Source organism: Temnothorax curvispinosus, unplaced genomic scaffold (genome assembly GCF_003070985.1).
Source record: "Temnothorax curvispinosus isolate PA1 unplaced genomic scaffold, ASM307098v1 QBEX01006547.1, whole genome shotgun sequence".
NCBI lineage: Eukaryota > Metazoa > Arthropoda > Insecta > Hymenoptera > Formicidae > Temnothorax > Temnothorax curvispinosus.
The window spans coordinates 21,619-34,033 of record NW_020216327.1 but is presented as its reverse complement, the minus strand read 5'-3'; the positions used below and the strand labels follow the sequence as shown (position 1 = coordinate 34,033).

At 44.4% G+C, this 12,415-nt stretch overlaps 1 protein-coding gene across 1 annotated transcript; it reads right to left on the bottom strand.

The window, feature by feature from the left end:
- Positions 1 to 786: 786 nt before the first annotated feature.
- On the bottom strand, positions 787 to 2,660 carry LOC112455956. The gene is made up of 3 exons (XM_025018184.1): positions 2,582 to 2,660; positions 1,393 to 1,893; positions 787 to 898 (listed from the first exon to the last, which is right to left on the bottom strand). Exons 1-3 carry the CDS (start codon positions 2,658 to 2,660, stop codon positions 846 to 848), a joined length of 633 nt encoding a protein of 210 aa, XP_024873952.1. The 3' UTR covers positions 787 to 845.
- Positions 2,661 to 12,415: the final 9,755 nt, after the last annotated feature.

Here is a 12,415-nt window from a genome sequence, read left to right as displayed (position 1 = left end):
ATCGCCGCTTGCGGATCGAGGTGCCGCCGCGCGAAATTCATTTTCGGTTATAATAAGGCCGAAAAAACCCTAATCGCCGTTGCGACCGACCTGTTGAACTCCATATTTATCGAATGCCATATAGCCTTTGCACAGAAATGAGAATATGCATTAAGAACTTATTGCAAAGTGTGTGTATACAAAGTGCATATATTAATTTATTTAATTTATTATAATTATAGATGACATAATTTAATTAGCAAAACTTAGTCGTTGAAAATGTAACAGTCTTGTGGAAAACGTCTAATCTCTTTACTAAAGATTTAATGAGTTTAATATTGGGTCGCGATTTAGAAATTAATAAGAGCCTAATATTGAAGTGATTCTAATTAATTAAAATTGAGGGTGACTTATAGTCACAATGTACAATAGAAGACAACTATGCTGTGTCTCTGCATTTGTTTTGAGATAATGCGATAACTCTGCGATATGCACATTTAACAAGTGCATATATCGACATTTCGGACATATCGAAGGGCGCGCATTATGAAATATGAGTGTCACGACTGATTTATCGGCAGAAAAGTGAGAGGAAATCGGAGATGAGCCCTTTCATACGATCCCGATTCCGAGTCTTTCGAATCATCGAAACCGGGGGCGGCGAGACTCGTCATCACGCGTGCAAGAGCTACATCCCGACATTTCGAGCCCACCCCATTAGCGGCACCCTCGGTGCTAAGCTCCCTTAAGCCCTACTAGCACATAATAATAGTCCATAGAACAGGTACCACCATATGTCTGGTCCACCCGACCCATTGTCAACACTTCGGGCTGGTCGTGTTGCACTGCGTACGCGTGCTCGAGGCTCAACAAGCGGAAAATACGTCTATCTCGAGATGGCACGATGTCCATTTCTTTCCTAACGACAATATAAAAGCACGATACCTCAAAAGTTACAGAAGTGTGTCGAATGACTCCAGATTAATTTTATCGCGTTCTTTTGTAGAACATCGTCATTTGCGTGTCGAAATAATATTTACTTCTTTTTATTATAAAACATTATTAATCGATTACTATACATTGTTTTGAACAAAGGTTTAATACAATTTTGATAATGCAATAAATTTGTGTGTGTAGGCTAAAAACAAGAGAAACAACCAGTACCAATAAATAATGGTATGAAATACGAAAGGAAGTTACTGAAGTTTCCAGTGTAATTTTGAAGTTAGCGGTGGAAGAGAGATGTTACTCAGAGTTAATATTTCATGATTTTTTTTCTGATTCGAATCACAAGTGCGCTTCGATAAAACCATAAACTTATTGCTCGCTAATTTACTTCTTATTTAAATAATAACGCAGGATGCGCAATGGACTTTGACTACAGTTCTCGGCAAAGTGATATGCGATACTCACCGACGGTGGTGGTGGCCCCGACGCTGCTTCTACCGGGCGTCGCGGCGGGCGTCGGCGGGCTCGCCTCGAGGCCCTGATGCACCCCGTACAGGCCGAAGTCCTGCTCATTCGAGCTGGCGCTACTGCACTTCCTCTTCTCCTGATTGTGATTCAGATGAAAGCTGTCGTTCTCGACCAGGCCGACGCCGAGCAGACCCAGATTCGGCCTGAGCTCGTCCATCAGCTTGTTCTGGCCGCAATTGGCAGCCGCCGCCGCGGAGAAGTTGAGCTGACGGCTGAAGATCGCCGGGAATATGTTGAACTGCTGGTGGTCGAGGCTGAGGGCGGTCGTCGGCAGGGACGAACCGCCGCCGCCACCGCCACCGCCGCCGCCGCCACCGACGGAGGTACCACCGACGGAACCGACGCCGCCCGCACCGGGACCCCCGGTACCTCCGGACAGATCGTTAGCCAGGGTGATGCCGGGGTGACCTGGTTGAGGTAGCGCGTAGCTGGAAGCACCTGAGCGAGCACTCGACCACCTACGAAGACATCTTCCGACGCGAGTCTACGATGAGGGCGCGCCGCGTCCGCCCTGCGGATACGCACTATGTTATTTTCCCTTCGAGCACCGGCGCGCCGAGAAAGCGTCGAGAGAGCCCCGGTGGTTATCCTAGAGATTCGTTATCCTCCGCGGCGAATGGTGACTTTAACGAAGGGCTGGGTCGCGAGTCGCGAAAAAGACTCTTCTTGCCGTTCACCTTTTAAATTCTTCAAAACAGTTCACCCTTCGAGTTAGTTACAACGATTTGAAGGAAGAATATGTCTCGTTTGCGCTGTTATATTTTTATTAATAGTCCGGTTGGGCGACTTTAGATACTTCCCTCTTCTTGAACATTCTTCTCGAAACACTTGTGCGTCGCGCGCCTTCGATATCACTATCGTTGAAAGTTGTGGTATTTGTTATCGTGTAATTAGTATCGATGCAGCATCCATTTATCGACTAGTTTGAAGGATTAGATTCAAATAATTACGAAAAATATTGCTTATCGATTTAGATTAGTCCGTGTTTCAACTGCTGGCTCAATCTCCGTGATCTTCGAATATCAGAATTACACGTCTCTCAGAGGTTTGATAATCAATATTAAATGAACTTCGACACGGTATTATTAATCTTCGTAAAAATTTACAGGCAGCAATGGATTCTCACAACAGTTAATCTTATCTGCTAGTAACAACTTAGTCCATATCCAACTGACGGTCCATTTTGTATCTAACAGAATGGACATCTACGTCGGAGATTATTTACTAATAAGGATTAATTAGTCCGAATATACTTCAACTATGCTCTTTTCAAACAACTGTAGTTCCTGATGCACTTGTGACAAACGTAGACACGCGTTTCTTGTATCTTCACTTGAGAACGCGATTCTTCTCTTCGTGATGCCCTTTTGGAAGATGTCCACGTCGGTTTCTTCAAGAACTGTTCAGTTAAGAAATCCAATTCGAAGACACATGTGTAACATCAAAGACACGCTCTTCTTCGTTGATAACCGCCCGTTATTTGAAAGTCCATTCGATATTGCTCCTTGGATGTATCACGTACGTGAATAATTAGAACAAGTTCACGATACCACGTTCCAGGTTTCGTGAATCGCGGAGGACACACGAGTCGCGGCAGATGATCGACGCGAATCTGGAATTCGGCCGCGATTCAAATCCGATTATCTCGTCGATCCAATTAGAAGGGTGCGCGGACCCCCGTGAGGGGGGAGGCAGAGGCTTCGTTTCGTCGAACGCGCGTTCGCGATCAGCTGGCCTTGAAAATTCGAATATCGGAGTAATTGGCGAGAAATGGCTCGGTGTGAGGAAATGGCGCGCACCGCGGGACAACGTACGACGACGGCGACGAGAACGAGGACGAGGACGATGACGACGCCGACGGCGAAAACGAGGACGACGAAGGCGACGTGCACGACGCGCCCTTCCGTCCTTTCTTCCTTCCTTCCTTCTTTCCTTCCTTCCTGCGAAGGACAACGCGGTGGGAAAACCCGGAGACGACAAGAGCGGAGAGCGAGTCAGAGGGGGCGACTGCTCGCCGTGAGTTCTTGTGGGATTCTGTCCGCGAAATGCAGTTATCCCGGTGACTCCGCGCGGGGGTGAGCGAGCAGAGTACGCGTACGAGGGGGTTGCCTGCCTGCCTGCCTCTCGGCCGCCGTCGTCGTCGCTTGTGGTAGGGGTTTGTTGCTCGTAACCGGTCGCTACCACCCGCGCGCGCTTCCCTCTCCCTTCGGCCCCCCGCCCGCCCGCGTTCTCTGCCCCCGCACGTCGCCGCCGTCACCGCCGCCGCTACCCTCGGCGACGCGAGGGTGCGAAGAGCCTGGCGGACGCGCTGGATTGGCCCGACGGAGGGTACGTCGCCCGGGCGACGGCCAATCGCAGGGGTCGTCGGGATGCCCGCGGCGACCCCACCGCCGCCGCCAACATGGCGCGCGTACCAATAAAAATTCCTCCAGAAAATAGCCTGCGAGCGATTTTCTTTCCGGGGCCACCAGCGTGTAGCGCTTTTCCGACCACGCACACGCTTCATCCCAGTCACCAATACGCGCGCTGGGAGGGATATGGCGTAGGAGAGATCCTGCTCGCCATCCCCTGTCCTCGTCGTCTCTTTCCCACCCTCGAGCCTCCATCCGTCTCTCTCATCCCATCTCTCTATCTTTCCCTCCGTCTCTCTTTCTCTCTTCTCTCCTCTCTCGTTCTATCGCGCGCTGTTCTCTTTCTCTCTTTCTCTGCCTTTTTCTCTCTTCGCGGCGGCGCCCCTTTTCCTCCGCGCGCGCGCGGGCGCGCTTTCGCGTGCACGTTGCTCTCGTCTTCGTTTTTATTATCTCGCGGCAGATAGCTTTTTTAATTCTTTTCCCCCCCTTTTTCGGGGATTTGATTGTAATGTACACCCACGCCTCTGACCCACCTGCGTGCCGCACGTATATATAGCCGCGCCGCGCGCGGCGGTGGCGCATCGTTTGCGCCGTGAGATGCATTCGGCTCGGCGCTCTAAATGTCTTTGTGTATCTCGCGCCCCGGCTTTTTCGGAGGATTTGTAATTTGGAGACTCGGGGCTCCGCTCTCTATCTTTCCGGCTCCCCGACTCTTTCACACCGCTGCACGTTCCGTTTTTCTTGTTTTTTTTTTTTTTGCGTCGGGCTGCGGTAGATTGCGTTTCTTGATTTCCTCCCTTTTTCGAGATTTCGTCGAGATCGCCCGAGCTCGCGTAGTTTTGACAGATTTGGCTTTGTAAATCTCCGCAGGATCGCTATAGCGGTTATAATTCCATTTTTTTTAATCCCTCTAAATTCTATCGATAACAAATTTTTATTTATTGAGAAAGATACCGAATTGTTTGCCATTTCTATGTATTTCTGGTCTTATACTCCTAATATACATTTTTATGTTACTGAAATTGAAAATCTTACATTAATGATAACTCTCGACATGATAGTCGATAAAATTTATATAGGACATCAATACAATAATATTAGTTCCCGCATCGTTTCTCGTAGACCCAAAATTTAATTCAATTGTGTGTCTCTCTAGATTAGTAGGAAACTGGTCGTTAATAAGGGAATATCCGTGAAACTCTTAGGGGCGCAAATTATGCCGAGCAGCATGGATCATCTATTCTGCAATGGTTGCGCGTTCGCCACGTCCTCATTCTCGTTCCGGCGCGGGCGTCCCTTCGCGATTTGCATCGTCATAGCTGTCGGCATTTCCATTTTCATTTCTGGCTTTCTTTGCGCCGGAGCTACCTTCACTTTGTCTCACCGGTGGATATCATTTTTAAGTCCCTCCCCTCCCCCCCACCGTCTCTCGCGCGCGCCTTTGTGCGTTTCTGCTTTCCTCTACTCTCGTCTGTTTTACTTTTTCTTTCTTTTTTTTCCTCTTTTTTCCGCTTTTTTTCTCTCCTCTCTTGCCTTTCTTTGCGGCGCGCATTTTCTTTTCTCGCGAGCGCGGCGGAATATGCGCGCTCGCGAGAGCCGTCGCGTCGTTCGTCTCCTCGCTCTTCGATTTTCCGCGAGTCCTTCGTCCTTGCGACCTCCTCGAGGCGTCCCCCGGCGCAACGAGACGGGGGCCCACGAGAGAACGAGAGAGGATTTCCTCGACCGCGCCGAGGGAGATCGATGAGCTCTTCTCCGCGCCGCGAGATCGAACGGAGCGGCGAAAAGGGAGCACGACGAAGAAATGTAAAGTTTCGAGAGCTCATTCGCGGAGCGTCGGCGTCTCGGAAGTTGCGCGGCGCGCTTTCAAAGGCCCGGCTACCGTTTTCATTGAACTGACAAAAGTCAATTTGCTGGCTTCGCGGAAACTGGGCCACCGACATTGCGCAGCTTGGCCAAACCGAGATAAACAACCATTTCGCGATTTGGAAAAAAACACGGAAAGAAAGAACGGACAGGTTAAAATCCTCTAAAAATCTCTTTAACTCTAAAACAGGGATGTTTAAAAGTATTTTTGAATGTCTCATATTATTACTACTACTACGTCTAATTATAATAAGGCTAGATAAGCAGTTGCAAATGAAAAAAATATATTTGACACAGATATAAAAATTGCAGCAAATCCAATTTACATCTTCGACACGAATAAACTTAGAGAATAACTTTTTCTATCGGCCTTTTGCATTAAAGTCTAAACTGAAGGCCTAAACTTATCGATATTATATCAGTTTCAATATACTTGCTTGAGAACAAATATGCAGCAATATTTTGTTTTTTCCCTCTCTATTTAATTTAGTTAAAACTTAAAACATTCTAAAATTTTTTAAACGCAAATATAGAATAAATGTAGTGACGTAATTTTAAACTGTCATTTGATGAAAATGTTATGTTATAAGATTACGAATGAAAAACAAAGGTGTATAATTAATAGATATTGCACTTTCTATCCAATTTTTATTTATACAATTACATGTATGTGTCTCCGATAATCTAGTATTTCTTTTAACTAATGATACATCATACCTAGGTTTGGGCGCCCTTGTTAAAGGTATTCAATGAAAACGCGACGGAAACATGCGGTGCCAGAAAAGTCGTCGCGTACGGATCAAAGCCGGCAATTTTTCGATGTGTGGATCCAAGGGTAGCTGGGCAAGGGGGTACCAGATCGGCAGGGCGTGGTCGAAATCTGTCACACTAGCCGCGAATAAACTACCCTGTAAGGAACGATATCAAACTTCAGAACGAAATATAATAGGGAACGTTTTATTCTCCGATAACTCTGACAGCGATTCTCGTCTGTTTTCAGCAACGTTTGTCATAGTTTCATGAACGTGTCCTGGAGCAGATATCGTGCCTGGCGCGAAATTCTTGAATTCTAGAAAGGAGGGAAGAAATTAATAAAATGTTCTTTAAAAAATGCGAATAGTTGCAGCAGAAAAAAATAATTTTTTACAGTAAAACTTGGATTGTATTATCATTTGCAATCAAAATGTAGAAATTATAGGAAAAACTAAATTTTATTTTATGTCCTTCTTTCAGTAAAAAAAGGAAAATATCTAATTAGTTACTATAACATCAAAATCCGCTATTAAAATGATCTTATTGCATAACTTGCAAATATTTGCTATTTATCTTCAGCTTGACATCCAAAACCGAATTATATCAGTCCTTAATAATTAATTAAATAACTCTCAATAAAATACTAAGAATTTCAAAATAAATTTGCGATTTATAATTTATATTATAATGGAATAAAATATCATAAAAGAGTGTTTCACTATCGGAATATTAAAATATGTATTGCTGTTTATTCGCAATTATGCTCCAGCTTCTAATCATATTTTTTATACACAATTTTTTCACGCAACACCTATATTCTTATTATCATTTACATAATGTCATTATACCAATTTGCGTAACTCCGTCATTCGAGTATTAACAAAAATTAAAATGTCAGAAATGAAGTGGCGCATATTTCCTCCGGTTCGCGACTTATCGCACGCGCGCCGCTAAAAATGTAACATATGCAAAAAATGTTGTAAATTTATTATAATGAATTTTACATTCGTCACGCTTTTATATGTTGTTATATTTTATATCTGTGATTACAGTTTTCCATGAGCCGACAATAACATAGCATTTTTCTGGAAATGTACAAAAAAAATATATATATGTATTATACAAATATTGTGTGACATAATTATATATACGTACATATATAACCAAGTACACTTTTGTAATTGTACATAGGTATATGTATATGTACGTGTGCACATGTGCTCCATTTGACATTAGTGGGCGGTTTTCCCATATGGGCAAAGACCACGATTGCCACTGGTATCCGATTTCAAACAGCGATCAACAAGACTGTTTCATCAAGCATAAATAATGTGTCCACGGTATCTATATTATTTTTTTAATTATTTATCGCCGTCGCAGCTTCGCTGCTGCGCAATTAACTGTACGGAGAAATTAATAGCGTAAGATTGAAAAAAAGATATAATATAATATTCTGATCGTCAAGGTGAAAATAGAATATCTTTACGCATATCTATGCGATATACAATATGTGCGACCGATCAATAGTATAATATATGTATGTTACATTTTTTCACGTACAAAGACGTAAATCATAGACTTTTGAATGAGTTTACTCGATGTTTATTTCCGAAAATTCAAATTTACTATTTTTCTGTCTCTAATTCTTCTCTCTTCTCTTCTCTTTTCAGACGAACTACGTCCGTCGGCCAAGCACTGTGCGACTTAAAAATTTATTAATGAACTGTGCTCGCGTCCGGAACCGACGTCCTTCATTTTTAATTCTACTTGCAAGTCATCGGGGTGCCGCCAAACTACCCTTACAAAGTATAGCATGCATATGGTCCGTGCGACGAGGCTGGCGCTCCATAAAATCTAATCTCGATCATCTACCCTTTGCGAATTAGATCGATCAGACGGCGGTCGTATACAAACAGTGGTTTGACGTTACATAGAAATCCACGTGGAATTCGTAGCCGGCGCCGAAGCCGATCATTCGCGTGCAACGAGATGCACGCCTGCATTATGAAGGGATGAAATTATCGAATACTTTACCTCCGTCCATCTTTTCCTGCTCTCATCTCACATACACTACGACAAATAATTATAATCATTACATTGCATTATAATATATAAACATACGTATATATTTTTTTTCAAACGCGAACAATATTCTTATTGTCATATTAATTACTTTCTATATTTATTCAAAAGTGATCTTCTCTCTTACAAAAATATAAATATAAAAATTGAAATCGTACTATAAAGAGTTTTTTAACATTAAATATTTTGAGAAATTTGACATGTAGTTTAAAATAAAACTTGTACCGTAAATAAAACTTTATTTGATTTCAATATAGGTTTTTCTAAAATTTTAATTAAAACTTTAGAACTAATGCGACGAGTTGAAAGTCAAAACTTGCGAAGAAAAACAATAAAAGGAGAAAAATTGTGTGTGTGTGTGTGTATTTAAGTTTATCAATATTTTTTTGAAATTTGATAAAAACGTTAGGGAGCACTTTACATAAAATTTTTTCGTCACGAAAGCTATGTTGTCTTTTTCCATTTGCGTTAAAAATCTTTTTCTCGATATCTCGAATAAAAGGATTACAAGTTGAAAATCGAATATTGACAAAATTTGATCAGCTTTTATAATAGAATACAGATCGTCTTAAAAACTTGTAAAAATTAAAATAACCGAAAAATTTAAATCAGCTATTACGAAAAACAGTTTAACGTTCACACGAGGAATAAAAAATTAATTGTTTAATAGCAAATAAAATAAATGCAAGCATTATGATTAAAAAATGTTAAGATAAAACATTAATGTTCGTTTCTTTTTTCACGGTCTATTCGCGTATTCTTCGTAATTGCCGAAATGCGTGGACTTGTTGCAAACATTGTGTGGCAAACAAAAGAGAGCGTCAATAAACACAGTGGAGGAAGTGAACCGCGAGCCATGGGAACGGGCGGGAACGAGGCCGTTAAAGCGAATTATTGCGCCAACAATGATAGAAACCTCAAAGGGGCCTTGGTCCGGTCTTGAATTGGCCCGCTTTGCCTGAGTTTTAAGCGCTGTCGAGAAAATTACGGCCTTCAAAAGTGTCGACACGCGCCGTGGGCGTTCTGTTTTGGAGGAATTGAAAGAGGCGGAATTGCCAAGCTACCGGCGCGAAACTCTCCCCTTTGTAGCGACGCCCGACAAAGGCCGCGACTTCGAATTTCGTTGGCGTTGCACACTTCGCCCGGATCCGCGTCATCGCCATCCTCGTTCCGCGAAATCACACAGAGACATCTCGCAGCTAGCGAGAACGAGGCGAAATTCGCGCAGGAAGGTGCATTCTTAAGCAGGATATTTCGCTTAAGAAAGTGCGCGGAAACGCTCGGAATTTCGCGGCACGATTATGGGGAAATTCGCGTGAAATTTCGAAACCAAAACAATGCCCCACTTCAAGAAGATCTCCGCCGCGCGAAGCGTGGGCGTGTTTTGGGTTACGCAACCTAATAATTGGCCTATTCAGATCGAGTGCAATATTTTGACGTGGTTTCGCCGGTGACACGTGCGGCCGACAAATTGGCAAGCACGTGTCGGCCGACTTGTGTGTAAGGGAGACTTTTGTCCGATTTAAACGTTACCCCGTATCTGTCACGTGTAAAGCGGTCGTAGGTGCGATCGGTTGATTGCCGGGTCTCCTCTTTTTTTCCAGAGGTGCATGATTTTGCTTAATCGCTTCGGAAGAGCTTCTTTACCGCGTTTCTGCACAGCCGGCGCGAAGTTTAGCGAAACGCGAATAATTTTAATAAATACGTTCGTAGGAAGAATTATCTTGGTTCGACGGACCTCGGTGTCAAATTCCCGAATTATACAGAGTGCCGTTGAATATCCTTTTTACTTAGAAACGTTAAAATTAATTTGCAATCAGTATTACTAAAGTGAAAAATTGATAAAAAAGTGTATTTTATATAAATTTCTACTAACAATACAATTAACTTGGAGCGCCAAATTTTGTTATCTACTTATGTTAGAACAAGCGCCACTTTTCGCATTGGCAGTTAAAAAAACGAATATATTCCAAATACATTTCCTACGTGCACATATGTACCTATATTGTAATATAAGTCTTATTTACAGAAATAATTCAACATCGGTATCGGGCGACGTTTCGCGACATCGCGATCCTCATTAATGTGAATTTAATCGATCTTCATTACTGTTGATTTCAGGCGGTCCTGTTCCGTGTCGGTCCTTTGTAGGGAACGATAAGGGGGGCCCCGGATTCCACGGAGAGCTTTCCATCATCAAGCACTTCTCGTCTCGGATGTAGAATCAGTTTTGAGAGAGAGAGAGAGAGAGAGAGAGAGAGAGAGAGAACGCGGGACCCGCGATGGCGCGGCTAGCAAAGGGAATAAACGATGCCAAGAAATATCGGCAAAAATTACGACGCTTAAAAAACAGCAGAGGAGAGAGAGTTCCTTTCTCGGCTACTTCGTCCTTCCCGTCGTCGTCCTCCTCGTCCGAGCCGAGAGATGATCAAGGGGCCGACCTCCTATTCGATCTCTCGATCCTCGATGTGCACCCCCGACCTACCCCGCTATCCTTCTCCGGACGTTCGCGCGTCCGTTCTTCTCTCGTCGTTTTCGTGCCCTCCTCCTTACTTGCTCTCCCGCTCTTTCTCTCTCGCTCCCACTATCTGTCTCGCTATCTATCTCGCACATACATACACGCACAGACATACACATTATTTCTCTCCCTCTCCATCGGCGTCTTCTTCTTTTTTCCTCCCTCGCGTGTTTTGCCAAGAGCCCTCACGGGCGGAAGCGTCACGTACTGCTCTGAAACAAAAACGTAGCGACGTCAAATGCGATTACGAGAGCTGCGAGAGCAGCTCCAGAACGCGGATGCTGCGCTAGGTTAGGTGGAGAACGGCGGTGAAGGTGGGCGAGGGCAAGAGGGACGAAACGGGGGGTGAGCGGGATGACGAGGAGAGGAGGAGACGAGGCGAGGGGGACGTTCGTGTCAGGGATGAGGACGGCTTCGGGGTTGGGAGGGAGACGAGACGATGAGAGGGTCGCGGGCGGCTGAGCGAGAGGGATGGCAGGGGCACGGGGGAGCGCGGACGCTTATCAGGGGGATGGAGAATTGTTGGGGGGCGGGGGAGGGAGGGGGGAGGACGAGAGAGAGCCGGGGTTGGGCGAGATTCTGCGAGGGCTCAGAGCGATGGCTCGGGTGAAACGTGCACGTGTGTATGTGTATGTCCGCACACATATACGCACGTGCTGCGCGTACGCGTATACGTACGCCGCGTGCACGCGCGTATCACACATCGTGCGACCGCGGTGTGGTGTGTGGGTCGTGCGTGGGTGTGCGTGCGTACGTGCGTGCGAGAAAGTTTAGCGCGCGCGTCCGGATGCGTGCACGCGCGCGAAAAATCGATCCCTCGCCGTTCGACGCGCGTGCAAATCGTGGACGCACCAGCTACGAACCGGTAACTCCGGAGATACGTGCGCCGGTTAATTACTATTATCGCGAATTTTGCCGGGGTATTATAGTTAAGCAATTTCCACCTCCCCCCGCCCTCTCCCTCTCCTACCCCTCTTCTATGTTTCTGCCTTTTTTTTTTACCTCGTCCCTCTCGCCGCGTTACTGGAAAGTACGTTGATTAATTAGGCGCCTCTCTTATTAACCGTTAATACGTTTGCTAATCCGCTCATCACCGATTTCTGTCGGAACGCACGGCCGTCGAAAAAACAATCAAATTGCTACAACAATATTTTTCTATCCTAGTTTCCTATATGTTGTAATATAATAATTATCATATGTTAGCATATTTATCATTACATTAATGGGCCATCTTTATAAATTTTTTACACAGCAGCGAGCGTATTGAATAATCGATTTAAAAAACTAGCTGAAATTTACATCAAATTAATACCTTTTTATTATAACATTTTTACATTATTTTTAGAAATTAATATTAATAACGAAACAATAAATGCAATACATCTCCAACAGA